The 23413-nt window shown below is 58.5% G+C and overlaps 1 protein-coding gene across 4 annotated transcripts; it reads right to left on the bottom strand.

Moving 5' to 3' along the window:
* Positions 1 to 2400: 2400 nt before the first annotated feature.
* Positions 2401 to 23070, bottom strand: ATP8B2 (ATPase phospholipid transporting 8B2). Of its 4 annotated transcripts, XM_028090120.2 has the most exons (28): positions 22941 to 23070; positions 20740 to 20807; positions 18656 to 18714; positions 18214 to 18327; positions 17994 to 18092; positions 17662 to 17723; positions 17491 to 17563; positions 16685 to 16755; positions 16356 to 16435; positions 15150 to 15308; positions 14889 to 14977; positions 12977 to 13173; positions 10795 to 11003; positions 10086 to 10129; positions 9635 to 9800; positions 9312 to 9500; positions 9043 to 9158; positions 8794 to 8958; positions 8602 to 8713; positions 8408 to 8513; positions 8177 to 8318; positions 7832 to 8015; positions 7504 to 7727; positions 7038 to 7121; positions 6533 to 6778; positions 6284 to 6422; positions 4244 to 4374; positions 2401 to 4048 (listed from the first exon to the last, which is right to left on the bottom strand). In XM_028090120.2, exons 2-28 carry the CDS (start codon positions 20768 to 20770, stop codon positions 3770 to 3772), a joined length of 3570 nt encoding a protein of 1189 aa, XP_027945921.1. In that variant the 5' UTR covers positions 20771 to 20807; positions 22941 to 23070; the 3' UTR covers positions 2401 to 3769. The 4 variants fall into 4 exon arrangements, with proteins under 4 accessions (XP_027945921.1, XP_027945914.1, XP_027945920.1 ...); XM_028090113.2 differs by lacking the exons at positions 20740 to 20807; positions 22941 to 23070 and adding an exon at positions 19974 to 20170; XM_028090119.2 differs by lacking the exons at positions 17994 to 18092; positions 18214 to 18327; positions 18656 to 18714; positions 20740 to 20807; positions 22941 to 23070 and having other exon boundaries at positions 16685 to 16729; positions 17662 to 17724.
* Positions 23071 to 23413: the final 343 nt, after the last annotated feature.

Genomic DNA, 23413 nt, shown 5'->3' with positions numbered 1-23413 from the left:
CTGTCCAGAAACACTCATTTCTTAAGGGAAACACCCCCATGGGGTTTTGTTGTTTTTACACATTCTAGGCCCTGAGAAATGTCTGGGAAAGGCCTCCCTTTGTCAACCCCGAGAGGGGAAGCATACTCCCTACCCCCCTACCGCCAGCTAGCACAGCAGCTGCCCCTACTGGAACGGAACTGGAAGCCCCCAGAAGTGCCAGGAGGGCCAGGAGCTCGCTGTTTCTCACTGGAGTCAGGCCTTGGGCCTTCACGGGAGGCCGCTGAAGCCTCAGAAGGGGGCGCACACGGAAGCTGAGAGCAGACCTCACCTTTTCTTTCACTGGACGCTGAGCCACCCCACCTCGGCCATCCCTGACCTTCGGATTCGGCTCACCCCACTCAGACCCCCTACACAATGTAAAACGTGGGTGTCGGCTTCCCGACTTTGTTCTGAGAACAGAGATAAGAGAGCGAATTCAGCCCCTCCCTTCAGCTCCAGAGCTCAGCTGTTAGTGCAGGGGCTCTCCCGACAGCGGTTCCTCCTACGTGGAGACCACAGGCCCCAGTCCTGGGTCTCGGTCAGGGACCCCGCTCCCGCAGGCATGGAGGGGGCAAGCCGGAGCCGCTGGCCTGTCTGGCTGAACACTGGTCTCTCCTGTGCCCCTGCAGGGCCGGGGCAGGCCTGAGGATCGCGCTTTCCTTGTGGAAGGGTTTCTCTGTTTTGAGTCTCCTCCTCCTTAGGGGGCAGACGGGCAGCAGTGACCCTCACTGGGTCACAACCCCTGGGAAACAGCAGCTCGGAACATCATACCCCCTCATTCATTCCACGCTCCGCATCAGGGAGGATCGAGCGCATGACGTGGGGTGTGGGGACGCCAGAGCAGACGCTGTGGGGTTTCCTCGGGGGCCTGTGTCTGGTTTGGGTGACTGTGGAGAGAGGGCGCCATTCCCTGGAGTGGGGCTGCGGTAGGAGGAGCAGAAGTTGAGGAAAATAATGTCCGACGTGGGGCGTGTTGAATGAGAGGAGCTGGTGGGTCCTCCAGCTGGAAGTCCAGTGAATATTTGAGGACAAAGGTCGGGAGTGTGGGGGGAGGGGACAGAAGTCCAATCTGGAGGTGAATGACCGTGACTCTCCCAAACCTCATGAAAACCACGGGTTCCAATGAGGCCGCTGCAGGACCTTAACCAAACCAGAAGAGCTCAGAGCCAAGATGGAGCCCTGGCGAAGAGAGCGGAGGCCAAGCCTCCAGAGGAGGAGGTGGAGAAGCAGCAGAGGCGATACCAGAAGGAATTAAAAAGAAAAGAAAAGGAGGTGGAGGCGGCGGCCAAGTCGGACGCATCAGGTCGGGCCTGGCAATGTCAGGTGGCCACGTGAAGGTCAAAGGTGATCCTAGCGAGGCATGTGGGTGGGGCGCCTGGGTGGCCTCGTTCTCGGGCGGGAAACTGACCTTTCTCCACATCTCCCCTCCGGCTTCGCACCTGCTCGGAACTCAAAGCTAAGACAGTCACTGCGACAGAAAGGACTGGTTAGGTCGGAGGGGCACCAGACCGGGGCCCCCCCAATCCTGGGACGCGGGGCTCCCCTTCTCCCCTCCCTGCCGGGAAGCTCACATGGTCTGTGAATCTTAAATTCCTTGCTGTCTTGGTCTGTACTAGGCTCCTTGATGTTCACTTCTGGGAAAAGCCAGGAAGAGTGAGGCTAGGAGGCCAGTGCCAGTGGGAAAAACAAGACGGAGGGGCAGGGGCGCCGGGTGGCTCAGTCGTTGAGCGTCTGCCTTCGGCTCAGGTCACGGTCCCAGGGTCCCGGGATCGAGCCCCGCATCGGGCTCCTGGCTCAGTGAGGGGCCTGCTTCTCCCTCTCCCTCTACTGCTCCCCCTGCTTGTGCTCTCTCTCTCTGACAAATAAAAAAAAAATCTTAAAAAAAAAAAAAAAAGACAGAGGGGTAAAAAAAAAAATCAACTTGTGATATTCACCTGGTTCTTTCCCCACGCATTAGGCTCCACGCATTAGGAACATGCAGGTGGTTTGTTTGGAAAAGCAAACGGGTCAAGGCCACACGAGTGCCCAGGTCTGCCCACTGCCCTGTCCAGCTGAGAATCAGTCCCAGGAGGTGTGCAGGGACCAGCCAGACTCCATTTTCTCCACCTCAACACAGACCCCACCCACTCAATTCCATTTAAAGAAGTTTGTCTTCCCGTTTGCCACCAGCCTTGATTAAATATTATAAAAGAGACAAATTACACATTTCTCAGAAATTGGAATTTTATAAAAAGGCATTTTTTTCTTATGTCCATAAAATGATATAATTCTTGCAAGTATAGAAATGTGTCATAAATTATACAGAACGTTCCTTTATTACAGCTCAATGCAACTTGGTACTGCCTCCCTCCCTAAAAAAACGAGAGAGAACCAAAAAAATAATATATATATAATTGTATATATATATTTATATATATATTTATATAATATAGACAAATCAAATATGAAAAAAAATCATTTCCTCTTTGGTATAAAAATCAGACTCTCACCTTGAGAGACACACAGACAGACATGATGTTGGGTTTGTAAACTGTGCAGCCAAAAGGGTTTTCCCTGTCAAGCGTCCCCTCCCCTGGCCCCCTGCCCAGCCCACCTGCCTCGAGGCTCCTGCACTGAGTTAAGGCCTACACGCCCCTCCCAGCCCCACACCAACCCTCAGCAGGCCCTCCACTACCCAGACTGAACTGGTAGCAACTACCCCAGCTGAAGCCTGATTTGGGGTGTGGATGGGCCTGGGCCGGCCAGCACCCCCCCGCCCCCCTCCACAGCTCTCTTGGATGCTGGGGCTGGAGGGGCGGGACCCCTCGTGTACCAGCAGGGAGCAGTGGAGGCCCGCTTCCCCTTCAGCCCCGCCTCTGGTCCCGGGTGCGGGAGCAGGAAAATGCCAGATGATGGATGGAAGACAGACAGGACTCTGCTAATGAACTCAGATCCAAATTTAAAATGAAAGAAATCTCTTTTTTTGGACTACATCTTACACCCAGCTTGAGGTCAGAGAATGGCAGGACGGCGCCCCCAGGCTCCAGCCCAACACCAGCAGGACTTACGGACCCAGGAACTGATACGTGTGCTGGGGGAGGAAGGGGACGGGACCAAGTCCTCCTCCTCCGTGCTCTGCGGACCCCTGGGGCTGGCGGGGGCTTCCTCCCTGGCCAGCCTTGCAGCCCTCAAGGGCCCTGCAGAACCACCCCATCCAGCCAGCTGGGGCACCCCTGGGGGGCCAGCCTCCTCTTCCCACAACACAGAAGTCACTCAGAGGCCCCCTCCTCCTGCCAAATAAAAAACACAAAACCAAACTGGACACAAACACAAATCAAGGAGAGACACACACGACGTGAGGGGCCCGTAGGCCCCAGCAGATCTCTGGCTTCCCAGCATGATACATTCTTGTGTAATTCAGGAACAGAGGCCCTCGGCCCCCTCTGGGGAGTGGGAGTAAAAAAATACAGAGATTCTAGTCTCCCTGTGGGCTCCAAGCAGGGCAGGGGCAGACCCAATCTCAATTTCAGTTTTTGGTTCCACATCTGACCCCTCCCTGGGGCTGGCTCCTGATGCCCCTGTCCCTGCTCCGCCCTCTGGGCCCCCGCCACCACCACCGCCCCCCCGGGCTGGAGGTGCCAGTAGGATGGGGTCTGCAAGGAGGGATGCAAGGCGGGCGTGGGGGGCCCGCAGTTCCGAGGAGCTGTCCTCTCGGTGGCTGGACCGCCCCGCACGCTCGTGGCCGGCACGGGCGCCCCAGGGTCAGCCCTCACCCCTTGAGGGGCTTGTCGGCCCCTCCGCTGGGGCTCCCAGCGCTGTCACTCTTCTTCCTGCGCAGGCTCTCAATCCAGCTGGAGCTGGAGCGGGTGGTAAAGCTGGCCAGAGCGAGGGAGCTGAGCCGCATGTTTTTGCCAGACATGATGAGCTCCCCGAATCCCTCCTGGTGCGAGAAGGCGTAGCCCGAGCGCCGGGAACTGGTGCGGCCCACCCGTCGCAGGCAGCGGTGCTGGGCCTTCTGCTTCTTCCTCACCAGCTGGGTGTAGCGCACCTGGGAAGGAGCCCGTCGGTGACGGCGTCGGCATCACACCCCCCCCAGGACAAGGGACCCGGAGCCTCTGGGACGAGGCTGCACGGGGTTCTGCCCCAAGAAACAGTGGGTGACAGCCACCAGCATCAACATTCGTGCCAGAGGGCTCCCCGACCCGCCCTCCCGGTCCCCCAAAGCAGACAGCGGGCGGCTCACCGTGTCCGAGAGATCGGGCTTCAGGCTCAGCTTGAGGAACCGGAAGGCGACCACAGGCATGATGCAGACGACGGTGGTGAGCGTGATGGTCAGCCACACCGTGGGCTGGGCTAGGGTGTTCTGGGCGTTGCCTGGGGAACGAAGCCGCTGGCGGCCTTGGGACTCACGGGCAGACGAGGGGCAGCCCTATTTGCCCCGTCCCAGCTCCTGAGTCCTCCCTGCTCCCTAGACCCGTTTCTTTATCTGCTTTCCTGGGCGCCTCTGCTGTCTCCTCACAGCCTCACCCCCCACCCCAACCTGCCCCGGGGTCTTCCCAGCTCAGGAAATGCCACCATCCACGCTGCTAAGGCTCCGTTTTTCAAACCGCCTGTGGAAGGTGGCCGCGGCTCCCTGCCCCGCCCCCCAAGCCCGGGTCACCACCAGAGCCTCCTAACTGGCCTCCCCATTTCCACCTTTACCCTCTGTGCTTTATCATCCCCAAAACTGTAACAGCTGTCCTTAAACACACAAGTGCATTCTGACACTTCCCTGCTTATAACCCTCCAATGGCTTCCTATCGTATTTAGACTAAAATTCAAAGTTCTGCAGCGCCTGGGTGGCTCAGTCTGCCTTCGGCTCGGGTCATGATCCCAGGGTCCTGGGATCAAGCCCCGTGTCAGGCTCCCTCCCTCTCCCACTCCCCCTGCTTGTGTTCCTCTCTTGCTGTGTCTCTCTGTCAAATAAATAAATAAGATCTTTAAAAAAAATTTAAAAATAGGGCGCCTGGGTGGCTCAGTCGTTAAGCATCTGCCCTCGGCTCAGGTCATGGTCCCAGGGTCCTGGGATCGAGTCCCGCATCGGGCTCCCTGCTCGGCAGGAAGCCTGCTTCTCCCTCTCCCACTCCCCCTGCTTGTGTTCCTGCTCTCGCTATCTCTCTCTCTCTCTGTCAAATAAATAAATAAAAAAAATCTTTAAAAAAAAATTAAAAAAAATTTAAAAATAAAAAAAATAAAATTCAAAATTCCAACTCTAAACTTTTAGAACATAAAGATCTGGATCCATTCTTACCCCCCACCCCCCGGCACCCAGCCAGGCCCTGCCCTGCAGCCTTGCTTACTCCACACACCCCTCCCTCTTCTGTGGGAACTTCCAGTCAAGCCCCCCTAGGGCCCCTCTAGCGGTTCCTCTTCCAGGCTCACTCCCCTTTTTTCAGATTTCTCTGTGTCAACGTCCTCTCTTCAAGGCGTCTTCCCTCACTACCCTGTCCCTCTCTACCCTGCTTGATGTTTTTTGTAAGACTTCCTAATTCTAGACGTTTCATCTGCTACCCTGTAAACTGCCTGTCTCTCTGAGATACGAAACCCAGGAGAGCAAGTACTGCCTCCCCAGCACCCAGGACAGTGGTGACACACAGTAGGGGCCGACCGAACGCCCACTGCGTGGATAAACGAACAGACTGAAACCAAATGCACCCCCTGCACCTCCTTCACTTTGTGCCTCCCAAGCAGCCCGTCTGCCCCTGCCCCCCCGCCGCCGCCGCCGCCCCACGCCCGTCTGAGTCCTCGCACTCAGTCACTACCGTAGCTCCTCACTAGCCATCAGATTCCTCTTTCTAAAGTAATCCTTTGATGCCATTCCCCTCTTTCCTCAAAAAAAAGAAAAAAAAAAAAGACTCCCAGTGAAATAAACCAAGACCTGAGAGCCTGACGTTGACACCTTTAGTGCCCTCCCTTCCAGCCTCTCATCCACCCAACTGCACCTCCAGCTCCCGGGTGTGGGCTCAGGCTCGCAGCGGCCTGCCCTCGGACTACCCCTGACCACCCCCAACCAGTCATCTGCTGATCATGAGCAGGCCGGCCACCACTTGACCCTGACCGCACGGCCTAGCAGGGCTCTTCCTCACACTCATGGATACGGAAGCCCTGTGAGGGCCGGCCCGGGTCAGAGACACCCCGACGTGCCCACAGCGCCTCACCGAGCACCTGGTGCGCCGCACAAACGCTCCCACGGTGCTTGTGAGCCACCTGCCCCGTTGGTAGGGAAGCCGCCGCAGAGACTCACCCACAAACCGGAACTGGTTTGGAAACATGTCGAAGAGCCCATTGCTGTGCATGGCAAACAGGATGGCGAAGTAGATAGCCAGGCTGCCCCAGATAAAGAAATGGTTGATGGCCGTCCAGTAGCCAGTGTCCAGCCCGATCTGAGAAAGGCAGCCGTCAGAGACAGGAAGGGCGACCTGCCCCCCCGCCCCATCCCACCCAGGGCGGCCGCCCGGATACAGGGGACGGCAGCGCCGGGTCGGCCTCACACCTGCACGCTGACCACGATGACCAGGGAGGTCGCCACGGTGACCGCAAAGGACTGGTAATCGGCCAGCTGGGTGCCGTCGTCCCGCGTGGCCTCAGCAAACACGCCGTACGGGATGAAGAACATGAGCACGGACGTGTAGATGCCCTGGGCAATGCAGATGAAGAACTCCCGCTTGTTGAAGAGAAGATTCAGCTGGCCTGGCTCATACAGCTTGGGGTACTCCATGCTCCGCTGCTCCGGGACATCCTGCGGGGGGGGACCAGGGGTTCCAGGGGCCTCCGGAGAGCCAAGGGCAGAGCCCATCCCGCCCTCCCCTCCCTTCCAAATTCTTTGACAGCTGGATCCTGCCTCAAGCCCCCCACCTGGGAAAGTCACAGGGCAGCGGCCGCCGAGCGGGAGAGCATGGCCTTCCCAGGCACCTGCGGGCGGCAGGTGCACACACCGCCACCGTGTGCTTTCTTCACAGCATGGCCTCTCCCCAGCCCCCGACCCCTGTGCCCCTTACCTGGTCGAAGACCCCCATGGCTAGGACTGGGAGCGAGGTGTACACAATGTTGTAAAGGGTGATAAAGTACTGATCGTAGACGGTCTGGGAAGAGAACACAGCAAGACAGGAGGAAACACTCACTCTTTCTTCACTACAAATCGGGCAGAGAGACTGCTGAGTGGCGTATGGAGCCCTAAGGAATTTTCTGAAGCCCATCTCTACTCCCTCAACAAGTGTGTGTTTGTTCTCGTTTTCTTTCTTTAAGTAGGCTCTACACCCAACGTGGGGCTTGAACTCACAACCCCGAGACCGAGAGTCACAGGCTGCACGGTCCCAGCTGGCTAGGAGCCCCTCAACCAATGTTTATTTTAACGCATGAACCTGACAACACCTGGGCCCTGGGGGGCTGACTGACGGACAGGCCAGAAGATCTCTGCCCTTATGGAGCTCACACACAGGAAGCAGTGGGCCAAGGGCGCCCTACCTGGGCGGAGAAGCCGCAGAAGAAGCCAAACCAGAAGTGGACCATGGTGAAGGCAAAGTTCTTATAGAAGAAATAGCAGAGGAACTTGCACATGCGCAGGTAGGACCAGCGCCCGTGCACCAGCAGGAGGCGCTGCAGGAACTTGAACTGGGAGAAGGAGTAGTCGGAGGCCAGCACAGCCTGGATGCCCTCCTGGCCGCTGATGCCCACGCCAATGTGAGCCGCTACAGGGACAGGTGGTGACAAGGGGAAGCAGAGTCACACGCTCAGAATCGCAGCAGGGTGGAGCCGACCCCCCCTTCCCCCGCGCCCCCACATCCACACTCACTCTTGATCATGCTGACATCGTTGGCTCCGTCGCCGATGGCGAGGGTCACGGCTTTCTTGTGCTTCTTAACCAGCTCCACCACCTGTGCCTTCTGCAGAGGGGTCACACGGCAGCAGATGACAGCTTTGCAGGCACAGGCCGTCTCCAGGAACTCCAGCTCCATGTCCGCCTCCAGCGCATGGGCCTGGAACACAGGACCTGAGAGAGCCCATCCTCCCCGGGCGGACATGGGAGTCACGCCTCCCAGCCCCCGAGAGGCCACAGCGGCACTGAGGTCAGGGGAGTGAGAACAAAGTAAGACAGACCGGCCACGTGGAGAGAAGGGGTCTCTGGGAAGACGCTCACCAGGCTGTGCCCGTTGATGACCAGGGCGTACTCCCCGGCAACGGCCTCCAGGACAGAAGTGAGCCTGGCAGAACGCTTCTCTGAGCAGGTGAAGCCATTTCCCACAGCGTGGGGTGAGTCCAGCATCTTCTCCCGGGCTTTCCTGGAAAGGCAGGAATGCACCCGTGGGCCCCGGGACAGGAGCAGGGTCTGCACGTGCAGGACATCTGCCTGCCTCGGGCCTCTGTCTACCTGAGCTCCTCCCGCACTTCGAGGACAGTGTGGCCGGTGACAATGAACACCTCCGTCATGTCGTCCGTCAGCATCTTGCAAGAATAGCCGATGTTCACGGCCGTCTCTACCAACAGAGACTGATGAGCTCAGCACACTCTGCAGCCTGAGGTCTAGGCTCGTGCAAGGGCTGCAGCTAGATGCTGGGCTCTCACCTTGCTTATCTCCGGTCAGCACCCAAATCTTGATGTTGGCCAGCGTCAGGAGGGCGATGGTCTCTGGAACCCCCTGCTGAAGCTTGTCCTCAATGGCTGTTGCGCCCAGCAGCTGGAAATACCGCAAGGGTTCCAGGCGGGAGAGTCCCAGGCGCGAGCCCCCCGGCCCCCTCGGCCCGCCTGCAGCCATACCACCATGTCGCTCTCCACCTCCTCGTACACGCTGGCCAGCCGGTCCTCCCGGCTGTCCCGGGCCAGGCTGGCTCGGAGCCGTCTCTGGGCCCACTCCCCGTAGTACTCTTCGTCCAGATCCTTGTACGCCAGCACCAGGGTCCTCAGCCCTTCCCCGGCATACTCCTGGGGGCAGAGCCAAGGTCAGCCTGCGCCCTCCCCGCCACGACACTGAGTCCAGAACCACAGGGCCCCTGCCCTCACACCTACATTCAGGTGGTCAGTGGTGGTGCTGAGCAGCTCCTGGGGGCAGGGGTGAAGTCTGTCCAGCAGGATCGTGTCAGCCCCTTTGCAGTAGAGCCGGATCCTCCCTTCTGGATTCCGCACTAGGATCAGGCCAAGGGGAGAACGTCCCGGGAAGACTCAGGTAGGCAAAGACCCCCAACCTACCACATCAGCAAGAGCCACCCAGCACCCCTCACCCACCGCAGGCCCTGACACTGCCACGAGTGCCCGCGGCAGCCCAGGCCCAGCCTCACCGATGACAGACATCCGCTTGCGGATGTTATTGAAGTCCAGGATGGCCAGCAGCTGGTAGGTGACGGCTGTGCCCATCTCGTGGACAGTGATGGTTTTGGGGGTGCGAGAGCGGAATACAAAACCGAAGTTCCTGGCTGCGGTGACCAGGGCGCCCTCATCCGGGGACTGGGCTTTGTAGTACAGCTCCCCTGGGAGGGGAGGAACAGTACAGGTGGCGTTAAGTGGCTGCCCCAGGCCCCCGGACGGCCCCGCCTGGCCACACCGCAGAGCAGCTGGAGGGCGGCCGTCGGGCGGAGCGCGCGTAAGCCGGCCCCAGGCTCACCTTCGTTCTTCTCTTCTGACATGACAGTATGACACAGAGAAAGGAGACGGAAGAACTCGTGCGTGTGGGGGTCCCCCATCTTGACAGCCTCCAGGAGGGTGGGGTCCCAAAATAAGAACTTGTTGTCGGCCAGAGGGTTGAAGGAGAAGTCGACAGGCTCTGGCTTCTAGAGCAATGAGAGGGCAACAAGCAGAGGGCGGTGGCAGGCTGCACCCCAGGAGGGCTGTCCCCACCTTGCTGTTTCCTGCCCTTCCAGAGGACAGCCCAAGACCCCGTCTGCTGCAGACCCCACATTCTCCTTCCTGCTCCCAATTCTTCCTGAACATACCCTTTCTCCAATCAGCCTCCACTTCGTGACCAAAGAACAGCTCCCTCCTTACCGTACCCGCCGTTACTGGGCGAGCACCCTACATTTAATGGGCACAGAGTAACTACGGAGGCCGGGCCTTACCTGTCCCAATTCAGCTTTGTGTCCCAGGACATCAAGCACGTCCCCTACATGCAGCCGGGACAGAAGGCGAAGCAGCATCAGAAGAGCGGTGGAGAAAAGCCTCCAGCACAGAACCCCCACAGGCATCTGGAACCCTCAACCCCAGCCACTGAGCCGCGGTCACAGGTCACACGGCTGACTCGAGGCACCCTGGGTCCTCAGAACCCCAGGACTGAAAGTCATGGCCCCCACTGCTCCATGTCCCTCTCCCTAGCACGCCCCACCTGCTCTCCGGCCTTTCACCCCGTGGGCCTAACAACGGACAAACCCCACACACGAGCCACAGGCCCAAGTTAGTACCAAAAACAGTGAGGCCCCACACACCCTATCGCAGGCTATCCCGTGGCTAGGCCGCGAGGCCACTGCAGCAAGGCTGCAGGGAGACCACAGTCACATTCCAGAGACGCACAAGTGCCCCGAACGCAACATGGGGAGCGTCTCGCACTCCACCAACGCTCCTTCTAACAGCCACAGAGCCCCCTCCTGCCTGGGGCTGAGACCAGGGCGAGGCCAGCACAGAGAGCAAGAGAGGCACTCCGCATCTGCGGCCTGACCCGGGGCACAAGGCCGATGCTCTCCTGGCCCCACAAGCCCGAGCAGGAAAGAAGCAAAGCCCAAGTGTCAAGACGACGGAGGCTAGGAGCCCTGGGTCGACGTGGCGCGGCCCTACCGTAACTGCGGCCGCTGATGGAGCACTTGCTGAAGACCATGATGTTCTGGGTGAGGGTGCCCGTCTTGTCAGAGAAGACATACTCCACCTGGCCCAGCTCCTCGTTCAGGGTGGTGGTGCGCGCCTCTGCGGGCGTCCGCTTCTTCATGCAGAACATCTTCTTGTCCCAGTTGATGAAGTAGCTGTGGCCCAGGCGGATGACCTCCACGCTGCACAGGGGACAGCAGGTAAGGCTCGGGCAGGGAGCCGAGGACGGGCCCCACCCGCACAGGCCTCCGCTGCAGGCCCCCCGCCTGGGGGGAGACAGGACGCACGGAGCGGACACCTGGGCACGGAACCTGGGCGGGACGGGCAAGGAGTGGCTCTGCAAGTGGAGCCGGCCACCGCGGCCGGCCAAGAGCTCCCTGACCCCGACCCTCTGATGCTCTCCAGACAAGAAGGTGCAAAGGGCCTGGGCAGGCGGGACGGACGGTACGGGCAGAGAGGAAAGGACTGCAGACAAGGCACTCGGCCAGCTCTTACCTCAGCCCTAGTAACACAGAAACCGTGCAGAGAAAACAAGAGAAAGTGTGTGAGGGAAGAAAGAGAAGAGAGACAGCGAGGGCACTGGCCCCTCGCCGCCCACCGCAAGCACTGTCCTTCCGCCCGCTCAGGGCCCCGCTACGGCCCCGCGCTTCCAGGGAGCGAGGCAGCCGGAACTGCGACTCCGCCACGGGAAACCATGCCAAGTGCCAGAGGCAGGGCGCCTTCCACGGCCTGGGGCCCGCTCCCTCCTCCGGCACTGCCTATGGGATGTGGACTGTCAGCACCCCAGGAAGGAGACCGAGCCCTGGGGCGCCTCCGGAACCCTGCGTGCAGCCTGAGCCAGACTGGATCAAGACCCACTTTGCACGCAGCTGGCTCAAGGGGTCTTCTCAGCCTTCTCCCCACTGGGCTGCTCCCGCCCCCCAACACTCTCTGGAGCCTGATCAGACTTAGCAAGAGGCTTTCTTAGCAGCTACCATGGGCGCTGGGTGAGCAGGGACGAAACTCGGGCAGCAAGCCCGAAGATGGGGACCAGGGAGACGGCAGACAGGAAAGCATTTCAGTAGGAATGAAGGAGCGGTGACGGCCAGGAGGCAGGCTCCCACCCGACGTCCGATCCTCCAATCGAGCGTCTCGTGTCAACCCAGTTTCGACACGTTCCCACGAAGAAGGTGGACAGGACCGTCCCCACGTTCCGTGTGGAAACCGGCCCCACGTGGCCGGGAGTCTCCTGTCAGTGTTCTAGAAAAGCCCAAACTGTCCACTGTGGCACGGAAACGCTCCGTGTGGTCAGTGCCATCAGCAGCAGGACTCAGGGGAGAGCTGAGGCGCACCTGGGGAGTGTGTGTGAGCGAAAACGCAGCCCTTGGGATGAGTCCCGAGCATCCAGAGAGGATTTCCTTCAACACGTCTCAGGTCTGCTTACCTCGAGGTTCTTTCTTCCGGCTACTCTTCGCGCTCATTCTCACCGGCCCGTCCCCGTTCACATGCTCTGTGCCTCCAACAGCCTAGGTGTCTCCTAGATCCCACTTATGCCGCTCACAGCGGCCAGCCAACACCTCCTGACGCGCAGGGATTTTTTCCAACAGGACTAACGCTGACGACTTCTGTTGTCAGGAACCAGGTCAGCTGGGACCCAGTCACACCCTGCTCCGCTGCCGAACAGTGACCATTCCGAGGGCCCCACCCCCAGGCCTCTGTCTCCCCCTCCCCCAGGCCCCAGCCCCCTCTGCAGAGAAGTCCTCCCTGATTAACCACCCAGGGAGTGGCGTCGCCTGCAGGTAGAAGGACGCCACAGCACTCACTCCCGTTCTGTTTTAGAAGGTGTTTAGATTTTCCTCTCTACTAGCCCGAAGCTCCTGCAGAGAACAAGGTCCGTCCCTCACATGTCTTTGCAGGGAGCACGGCACAAAGTGGCCATGCGAGCGACACATGCCGAATAAATCAATACGGTTTTTGTCGTGACACAGTCCAAAGCACCCGAAAACGGTGACGAAGCTTGCTCCGCACAGAATACCTTCTGTGCGGGGCAAGCACAAGATGCTCGAGGCACAAGGAGGAGCTCCAGTTTCCTTCCCAAAGGTTTCACCTTCACAGAAAGGTTTGCCAAGGGACCACCTGAGCTCCCTGGCAGAGCCCGGGCAGAGTGAGTGCGTACCTGACGTAGAGCGATATGGGCACCACGGTGTTGAGGATGATGATATAGGACCAGAAGGAGAGGAAGCCGGAGAAGAAGGCGCTGTCCACCGCCTCGTCCCACGGCAGGTAGGCCTGGAAGCGCATCCCAACTTCATGCTCCCAGATGGCATTGCCAATGGCCAGGATCACCCCCATGCAGACCAGGAATCCAAAAATCTGGCACGGGATGAGGAACAGAGGTGAGGCTGCCACTAGGAAGCCCCCAAAACCAAGTGCATCACTGAGGGTCACCACTCATACCCCAAACCCTCAAAAGCCCAGGCATCTTTAAAATGGTGGCATGCTCTCCTGAGAAGCACCCAGAACTGGTGAGAGCTTGTGGTCTGCCAACCATCACGTGGCCCTGTCTCTGAACATCTTTCTTCACTGTATGACGGGGGAGCTCAGATACCTGGAGCCCTTCCCAGGCGGTCAGAGGGGGTGCGAGCAAGCTCCTCCCAACATGACGCAGCGGCTCACTGGACATCACCCATCTACCTGAGCTGAGTTTCCACGAGCAAACAAAAATGCCAAGTTTCTGTAATGTTCATTATCTCATACAGATTGACAAAAAAGTTTAACCTGGGAAACAGATTTCATCTTCAAAAATATAGATTACTTGAAAGCAAAAAATCTCGGGGCGTCTGGGTGGCTCAGCCGTTAGGCGTCTGCCTTCCGCTCAGGTCATGGTCCCAGGGTCCTGGGATCGAGCCCCGCATCGGGCTCCCTGCTCAGCGGGGGGCCCTGCTTCTCCCTCTCCCACTCCCCCTGCTTGTGTTCCTTCTCTCGCTGGGTCTCTGTCAAATAAATAAATAAAATCTTAAAAAAAAAAAAAGAAAGTAAAAAATCTCTTAAAGATTGTAAAAGATTCTTGGGGCGCCTGGGTGGCTCAGTCGGTTGAGTGTCTGCCTTCGGCTCAGGTCATGGTCCCGGGGTCCTGGGATCCAGCCCCACATCGGGCTCCCTGCTCCGCGGGAAGCCTGCTTCTCCCTCTGACCCTCCCCCCCCCCTCATGCTCTCTCTATCTCATTGTCTCTCTCAAATAAATATATAAAATCTTTAAAAAAAAAAGATTGTGAAAGATTCTTCTAAAGATTTAAATCTTGCAGTCCTGGGTGGCTCAGTGGTTGAGCCCCCTGCTTGTGTTCTCTCTCTCTCATGCTCTCTCTCTCAAATAAATAAAATAATGAATAAAATAAATCTTGCGGTCCCTGAAGTAGGATCATAAGAACGTTCTGGTGGTTAAAAGAAAACTGAGACGACTGTGATTTCAGACATCTATTTCCGAAGGTGCCCAAGGGCCGCCAGGGGGCGATGCGAGCCTTTGCCGGAGAGACAACCCAAGACCTCCCGGGTTGAGGTCTTGGCAGACCCTTTGAGGCCTCTGGCCCAACCTTGGCTGGCATGCGGGGGGTCAGCAGCAGGCCGTGGGCAGCACAAGAAGGCGAGGAGAGCCCAACAAGGAGCTCAAATTTCCAGCCAAACAAGAGAAGGATTCAGGAATGGCTAAAAACTAAAACTCTTCCTTTGGGATCCTCCACTCTTAGAAGTCAGGGGAAAAGACCCCGTTCATTATCCATCTGCCAAATGGAAATTTTTCTTTTAATTCCTTCTCCATCCCCGTGAAGGCCTCCTTGTCCCTGGCAAAAGCAAACAGAAGCTGACACGCTGCACTAAGTCACCAGCATAGCTGGAATCCAGAGAAGGGCGGGTTTGCTTTAGCTCTCTTCCAGTCCTTGATTCACGCACGTTCCTAAGGTTCTTGTTAAGTAACGTCTTCCAAGTCTAAAGGGAGCCTGACATAAGCACTGCCTTTGACCAGGGAGGAGGGGGGAGCAAGGGGAACGGCCCAGGGGGAACAATACGCAGGGGGCCGCTGGGCAGAGCCTTACCCAGAGCACCAATGTATTCATTAGGCGATCAATACTTGTTCTCTTGAACTTTGTCCTGCCGCTGTTCTGCATCAGCTTCGTGTCAGGACCTAGAAAGGAATGGGAGCAGGTGCGGAAGCCAAGGAAGCAGTCGGCCGCATTTCCACCCGGGGCTGCAGACGGCAGGACATCAGGGGGACAGAGGTGCTAGCTGGGGAGACGGGGGCACTGGGGCGCACCAGCACGCTCAGGCTCCCCGCCACCGGCTCCTGGGAGGCTCACCCGCAAAGACCACCAGCCCGAAGCACCACTCGGTGTTGCGCAGCACACAACCCCGCAGCAGCATGTTCTGGTTGCTCAGGGGGAACTTGCTCTCCTTCCAGTAAAGGGTCCCACTGAACCTGTCCAGCTTGTTGTTGGGAGGCTCGCAGACCACCTCACCTGAGCAGAAGACAGAAAGCTGCCACCCCAGGTGCCGTCAGCAGCCTGACTTCGAGCCAAGACACGGCTGAGGGAGGGACCTCCGCACACTGCCCGGAGGTGAACGGAGGCGGCTTGGCGGGAGGGATGCGCTGGCATGAGTGCAGCCCCCCTCCAGCCCAGGGATCCCACTTTGGGGACTCTGTTCTACAGAAATAACAGCATAGGTCACGACAGGTTAACCGAAGCATTCTTTAAACAGCAAAAAACTGGAGAAAACTGGATGGTCGAGGGAGCTGAGTAGGTTCTGACACGTCAGCTCTGTGCAACATGACGCGGCTGTTAAAAGGAAGGAGGCAGATTTCTGTAAACAGCGATGCAATGAGACACCTAAAGAATTTAACAGGTAAGGAAAGCCAGGTGTGGAGATTTGGGTGCAGCAGGGTCCCAGTGCTTTATGCTCACGTTTGTATAAATGCAGAGCGTGGATGGATACACACTGAAGGAGCAGTGCACCTGGCCAGCTAACAGGGAAGACTGGGGAGCAGGAGGTTTTTTTCTTACACACACTATGGTCTGTCCTTCTAACGAAGAAGCACATATCATCATTTGGAGCCAAATAAGAATAAACTGAATTTCTCTCAACACGTACGGCAAGGAGGGAACTATTGGCCATGAAGAGCTCCTGGGGCACCTGGGTGGCTCAGGTGGTAAAGCGACTGCCTTCGGCTCAAGTCATGATCCTGGAGTCCCGGGATCGAGTCCCGCATCGGGCTCCCTGCTCAGCAGGGAGTCTGCTTCTCCCTCTGACCCTACCCCCTCTTGGGCTCTCTCTTCTCTCTCTCTCACTCTCTAATAAATAAAATCTTTAAAAAAAAAAAAAAAAAAAAGAGCTCCTGAAATGGCCATGAACTCAAAAGTAGGCGGAAGCCACCTTGCATTGCTGACACTCCCCCACAAAGAAAAATCCAGGGAGATGCATCCCAGTGAAAAGGAGCAGGTACAATTTAAACCCCAAAACCCAACCCACCTCCTCTACCCACAAGCCACTTGTCCAAAATCACTCACCATCAAATTTGGCGAGCCTACTGATGTCTCCCAACTCCGAGGTGACTGGGATTGCCTGGCGCACTTTCATGTTGGTCTCTCTGGAAGGACAGTGCCCTTAAGTCCTGGTTCCCCTCCCTTCCTCTAGAATCTACCTGGGAGCACATGACCTTGGGGTATCACCCCCCTCCACATTACTGAGTGCATAATACTTCCACATGCCCAAAGCCTTTCTGATCCCTAAAAATTGTCCAAAAGGTACAACTCCTAGACCTAGGAATCTCTTCCAAAAAACAAGCTTTTTACCCTTAAGGAGGCAGAAGATGTGTGACACCGGGCATCCGACTTACCCATCAAGTTCTGCGGTCTCTATGTAACACAGGCCATGGGGCTCACTGCTGGAAAGGAGGAGGAGATCCGCCTAGAGAGAAAGCCTAGTGAGGAGCCCAAAGACTCAACCCTCTCCTCGTGATGCACTCTTGGCTGACCCCTGCTTCCCCTAAGCATTCTTGGTTTGCTTAGTCCCAAGTGTGAATGGCAAGAGAGAAGCCAGCCCCAGTATATTAATATGACACAGAAGCTCCCCACTCAGGGAGCTTGGGGGGCACAGTCGGCTAAGCGTCCGACCCTTGACTTCGGCTCAGGCTGTGATCTCAGGGTTGTGAGATTGAGCCCTGCTGGGTGTAGAGTCGGCTGAGGATTCTCCCTCTGCCCCCCTCCCCCACTCACACACGAGTGCAGCACACGTGCACTGTCTCTCTCTCAAAAAAGAAATAAATAAATATTTAAAAAAAAAAAAAAAAAGCAGCTCCCCACTCAAGAAAGTTCAACCCAGGCGCCTGGATGGCTCAGTTGGTTAAGCGACTGCCTTCGGCTCAGGTCATGATCCTGGAGTCCCGGGATCGAGTCCCGCATCGGGCTCCCTGCTCAGCGGGGAGTCTGCTTCTCCCTCTGACCCTCTTCCCTCTCGTGCTCTCTGTCTCTCATTCTCTCTCTCTCAAATAAATAAATAAAATCTTAAAAAAAAAAAAAGAAAGAAAAGAAAGTTCAACCTGTGCATGATTACGAGGCTGTGGGAAATCAGGAAAGACTCATTTCTATCTGCCAAAAAAGAGTGAAGAGACTCGTAGCCCTAGAGGGCCACCTTGCCCCTTACCGCCACAAACTGATTGTTTTCCAGCTTGATAATATCGCCAACACAGACATTCATCCACTGCTCTTGCTGGAGGCTGTGGCGAGGAGAAAGAGAAAGAGGCTGGTCAGTAGTGAGAGACGTTCCCAGGGGACCCCTCCTCCTAAAGGCCCTCGGTCTCCACCGGGCGCTCACCTCCCATTGATCAGCACTTGGGACTGCCGGTTATTCACCTGGTTATCGCTCTTGTGGCGGAACTGAAAAGAACTAAGAGAAGTAAGACGCCTTCCCCACTCCCGGGGACTGAGACGGTCAGTGGGGTGTAGAGCGTGCTGGGTCCCACCTGGAGTGCCCCCGTCCACAGGTGTACTCTCTCCCTGGCTCCGCCCCTGCCCTTGGCCAAGGAGCCACAAGTCTAGGGGCCAGGTGGGGGGGGGGGGGGGGGCTACCACGGTCCCCAGGGACCTGTGCCGGGCAGAGTCGGGGTGAGGAGGAAGTGCAGGAACGGAAGAACAGAAGCGACTCACATAGTCATCAGTAGCGTCTTTAACAGCCGTGATGGCGAGGACAAGAACCAAAGGCACGATGGTGGTGAACCAGGAAAGAGAGGACACCTGTGGGGTCAACTGCAGGGGAAGAGCGCACGGCTCTGAGGCCCCGGGCCGGCCCCTCCCACCCCCCCCCCCCGACCTCTCTCTTCCTTGGCTTGGCTTGTGAGTGGCAGAGGGTCTACTGCGGGGCACTCACCTGCAGAATGAGAAGGAACAGGAAGTAGGTATTGGCAACCTCCTGGAACTGCTCAAAGAGGTTGACAGGCAGGAAGGTGAGAATATTGTACTTGGAGGTCTTGATGCAGTTACTCTACGGCAGCGGGAGAGAAGATCACCAGACAGCCTATAACCCCAACCCAGAACCAGGCAGAGGCTGCCTCCTCATCAACACTTCCCAAACCTCTGCCCCCAAAAGCCAGCAACCACAGGCATGGGGGGGAGGGGTAGCAAGAAGGGAGTCTCATGGGGCCCATGTGTCCTGGGGCACTGCCAGGTGAAGGCATGAAAAAATCAGCACAGCCGCAGATGGAAAATGGAAAGCGGCCACGGGGCTGCCTTCCCTCCCCTGGCCCCAACCTCAAGGGGGCCGTTGCCCTTTGGCACTCAGGAGGAGGGAGCAGGTCGGCCGGGTCACTTACTGCATACTGGAATTTCTCATTGTATTCTCGGTCATTGGCTCGAGCCCTCCTTTCTTCTTCTGCAACAGAACGGTGATGCCGCAGTCAGGAGGAGCAAATGGAGGCCTGGCCCAACACCTTGTCAGGCCTACCCATTTTGTGGGGTTTCCACTGAGGACCCTTGGCTCCTTGCAGAGTACACAGTTTAAGGAGCTGGTGCCACGCCTGAGGTGTCACTTGGTTCCACCCTCTGGTCTGTCTCACACCAGCCTGGCCATTCGGCTCTGCAGGCATTCATTCACAGGACAAGACCAACGATGTCAAGGTCTTCTGCGAGGGGCACTCAGATCCCCTCCCCACATCCCTTTAACTAACACCTCAGCCATTATGGCCTCAGGAATCACTGGAGGAAAAGCAGCTGCAGACAAAAAGCTTCCTTCCCCTGGGAACCCCTGCAGATCCAGCCAGGGCACTGCCCTCCTCCTAACCTGGGGGTGGGGTGGGTGGCAAGCCCGAGGGTCACCGTGCTCTGCGGCAGCATCCCAGCCCCACAGCCCCCTACAGGAGCCTCTGCTTGTCACATGTCACCCGCAGAGCCTTCTGACTGGCCCACAATGACATCACCTTATTTCAAAGCTCATCTTCAAGTCAGAGAAGGGGGGGCTCAGGGATATGGGTCATGCAGACCAAGACAGCAATGAAGGAGGCAGGAATGGGATGTACTTTAAAGGGCTGTTCTAACTGTAACCCTTCTTGTGCCATCCGCACACCCTGCCCTTAAACAACACACCTGTCACTAACTGAGTGACACCTATCCTGAACATCCGCTGATCTGGGACTGCAGGTACCAAGTTCATGTCCCAGAACACGGGGCTGTCCTGTCAAGGGCTCTCCAGCCCACCTCTGGGGGTCACAAGGGCCAAGGCTGAAAAGCGGGGTTCCTTGGTGAGGCAGAGAACATAACGCGTTCAACCAGTGCTGGAGCCAAACGCAGCATGCCAGACCCCTCCCCTCACCCCTCCAAAGACCCCTGCAGAGCACACTGCAGTAACCAAACCTCAGAACACAGCACCCTCTGCCTACTCAGAGGACTCCCTCCCTGCGTGGGCACTTTACTCCCAGAAACTTCCCCAGTGGGGACCCCTCGCTCTGAGCCCCCTGCGGCGTCTCCTAAGACCATGCAAGGGAGAAGCAGGGGCCAGACTCTTTGGAGCCAGGATCCCTGGGTCTGGAAAGGGGCGGACCAGGGAAGGCTGCGCAAGGCTGAGGACAACCAAATGTGAGGGTGGGAGGGGAAAGCAGGGGCTCGGGAGAGCGGCCAGGCGCTGCCTCCCGTTACCTGTCCCCCAAGAGGGCTTCTTTCTGCTCCAGGAGGGGGGCGCCCCGGCCCGGGCCCACTTCTCGGGCATCTCCTTGGGGACCGTCATGATCCCGGTTTGAGCGGGGGAGGGCGGGCTGTCTGTCGGTCTGTCCTTGGCCTCAGCGGCGCCGATGCGGCGGCCCCCCGGGCAGGCACACCACGAGCCGCGGCCGCTCGGAGGGGAGCCCCGGCCGTCGGGCGCGCGCCCCACCTGCAGCCCCGGCCATACCCGCGGCCGCCGCCCCCAGGCCCGGCCGCCCGCGCGCGCAGTGGCCCGAGCGCGGCGCGCGCCCCGGCTCCGCCCCCCGCCCGCCCCCCGCCCGCAGGGCAGCGCCTGCCAGCGCCGCGTAGGCGAAGCCCGCGGAGCCCCGCCCCCGGGGGGGAACCGCCAGTGTTGTCCGGGCAACCGCTTTCATCCCGCCCCCGCCCGCAGGAAAACCAGGAGGGCGGGGCGGATGGAGAAATGAGAGAAGGTGGGAACACAGCGCTCCAGGCCCGAGACTAAGCGCTCAGGTGCCCCAAGTCGAAAGAGGCAGGTACTCAGTACCCCGGGGAGGAGAGCCCAGCTCAGGCATCCAGGGGAAGAATTCGCTTTCCTAGGCTCCTCCCAGGATGGGCAGGGGTTGTGATGACCCTCCTCCAGAGTCACTGCCAGTGTCCCTCCTCCCTTTGCTCCCTGAGCCGTAGTAACACCCAAAATCTTGATGATCCCAGGGATTCCAACCCCCTGCCGCCCCCGTCTTACCTGGGGGGCGCTTTTTTGCACACAGTGCCATCTCACCCAGCAAGGTGCCAGCAATCCCATGGGAGACCCTGCAGGAAGGTGACATACGCGTGAGGTCAGAAAGCCAAGGGTAACCCTTCCTCCCCCTCTTCAGACTCTTCCTGAAGGTTCTCTTCCCCAGGTCTGACTTTCCCCACGGCCTCCCCCCTATGCCTCAGCCTCGGATGGGTGTGTGTGTGTGTGTGTGTGTGTGTCAGGACTAGCAGTTTACAGAAGCTGAGACCTACAGGTCAAGGAAGAAGACAGAAGTGGCCAGGCAGGAGGGGTACAGCTCTCAGGGAACCCGTCCCAGGGGCAATGGATGCCCCCATGTGCCCTCCTGGTGGCAATGATTGGTGCCTGTGTTTACTGGAAAGCAGAGTTTCCACCAAAGCGTGGGGTTGAGGGAACCTGAGCCAGGAAACACCTGGCAGAACCTCAGGAAACAAAGTGGGCCAGGCTCCACCCTTCCCAAAATGCTTATAGTCCCCCCAACCCCCACTACTGGGCCTTCCATTCTCACCTCCTGCAGTGGAGCTCACACTAGAGGCATGGCCCGCATTTCCTGAACACAGTCCCCAAACCACTTCCTCTGAGTCTGGGTCAGCTGAGGGGCCATGCCCACCATGCTGGGGAGTGGCCCTCTCTCCCACCCCACCCTCCACAAGCCCAGCCCAGTTAGCATGGCAACAGACGTAGGCTCAGGGAGCATCAATCAGACAGGCCTTTGCTTTCCTTCCATCTTCCCGCGTCCCTTTCACCAAAAAAGCCAGAAGGCCTGCCTCATCCCTATTTTGCCAGCCAGGTCCCAGGTCCTCTTGTCACACCTCCTCTTTCTCTGGGTGGAAAGCCTTCCCCCTCATCGGTGCCCCTGACTCGGGCCTCCTCGGCACAGCCTGCCAGCCTGTCGGCCCAAAAAGATACTGACTGCCTGTCTGCTCGACCTCTATAATTACAGACTCTGGCCACAGCCCGTCACCCGCACGAGTCACCCCTTCACTAACTCAGACTCCCTTTCTGAACCCCAGATCAGGCACAAAGCCAGAAGTCCTTTCCCTCGCCGACCCTCCCCAACACTGATCGCCAAGGGTGCCTGGCTGGCTCAGGAGGAAAAACCTCATCCACCGTGTTAGAGATGCCAAGCCCTCCTCCCGTGGCCCTGGCCAGGGTCTCCACCCAGTCTAGAGTATGAGTCATGACAGGGTGGGGTGTGGAGGAAGAGGTTAAAGGAGAGGATGGAAGGGTGGGCATCCCCAGTTCCATAGCCAGCCCCACCCTCCTAAAGGGAGGCAATCAAGAAACCATCAGCCTCAAGATCTGGGTTTGAATGCTTTCAAAGAATTAATGAAGGAACCACACACACTTTTAGGAGTCAGGAGTCTGGACACGGAGCAGGAAAGTTGTCTTAACGCTAAGACCCTGTGGAGAATGAAAGCTGATTTGGTCCCAGACCTCATCCCCTCCGGGGGGCCCTAGTAGGGAGGAAACAAGAGTGGGAGACGGGGAAACAGGGAACCCCCCTCACTTCTCCCCAGTCTCACACAGCTTGGGTTTTCTGAACCATCAGGCACACCAGCCACGTGGCCCTGCCCATCACCCTGCCCCAGCCCCCTCTGCAGCCACATTTGGGATAAAAATAGCCAGCTCTGGGTAGAAGGCAATGCTCCATGTAGGAAAACGGCTCCTCCTCTCGGCCCGGCCCCTGCTCCCTTCCAGACCAAACCCGGGAAGACGGACCCCTTCTTTCAGAGAAGGTTGGCAGGGATATTTGTGGGCAGGTCAGGGGAACAGAAGGCAATGGAACCCTAGACCCCCAGCTCACCTACCACCGGCACCCCTGGCCACCTTACATCGCCAAGGACAGATGCCAGGACTCACTCCCCAACTCTGCATCCCCGGAGCTACTACCCCTCCTCGCGCCCCTGCTTTTGCTCACGCACAGAAACCTCCGCCTTAAGAGAAAAAGCCTACCAGCCCCGAACTCCCTTCTCCAGGCGCCCAAAACCCCCGGACCAGGGTCACTGCCCTCACCCCACAACTCTCGGGGCGGCTTCTCCCGCCTCGGTGCTCCACGCCCCCTCCTTCAGCACCCCATCCTCCCGCGGCGCGGACAGCCTCTGGACCCCCATCCTCAGGAACCCGCACCCTGGTCTCTGCGAGCACGCGCGCCACCCCCGCCTCACCTCAGCGCGCGGCGCCCGGCGCCCGCCGCGGCCGCCCCGTCCTGCCCATGCCGGGGGCTGCGGCGGGGGGCGCTCGGCTGGGCTCCCCGCGGGCTCTCGCCCCCAGCTGCAGCTCCGCTCGCCCGGGGCTCGGCCCGCTACTTTGTGTCAGTTTCGGCCGCGGCGGGGCGGAAGTGACGGAGGCGGTGGCAGAGGCGGGGGGCGGGAGGGGGTTTTGGGGAGGGGGAGGGAGGGGGAGGGGAGGCGGGAGCCGCCATCTTTGTGCGGGGCGGGGGGGCGGGGTCTTAACCCTTCCGAGGCCCCCCCCACACCCACCCGCTGCCCATCCTTTCCGCAGCCAAAAAGCCAAGTCAGCCAGGAGAGTAGCGAGCCCAGACGTTGTTTTTTGTTTTAAATATGTTTTTTTAAGATTTTATTTATTTATTCATGAGAGACGGTGGGGGGACAGAGAGAGAGAGAGAAGCAGGCTCCCA

The sequence above is a fragment of the Eumetopias jubatus genome, unplaced genomic scaffold, assembly GCF_037043125.1.
Source record: "Eumetopias jubatus isolate StellerSeaLion01/CBP00866 unplaced genomic scaffold, mEumJub1_p1.0 scaffold_12, whole genome shotgun sequence".
Taxonomy (NCBI): Eukaryota; Metazoa; Chordata; class Mammalia; order Carnivora; family Otariidae; genus Eumetopias; species Eumetopias jubatus.
This window is presented reverse-complemented; position numbering and strand designations above follow the sequence as displayed.

Bases quoted from the DNA above. Each gene is read 5' to 3' on its own strand.
- ATP8B2 (XM_028090113.2), bottom strand. From the start codon at position 20,061: ATGACGGTCCCCAAGGAGATGCCCGAGAAGTGGGCCCGGGCCGGGGCG. The intron at 18,715-19,973 runs GTAACGGGAGGC...GTTCTGTTGCAG, and splicing joins GAAGCCCTCTTGGGGGACAG to AAGAAGAAAGGAGGGCTCGA. The intron at 8,016-8,176 runs GTGAGCGTCTTC...CCTGTGTTCCAG, and splicing joins TCATCAACGGGCACAGCCTG to GCCCATGCGCTGGAGGCGGA.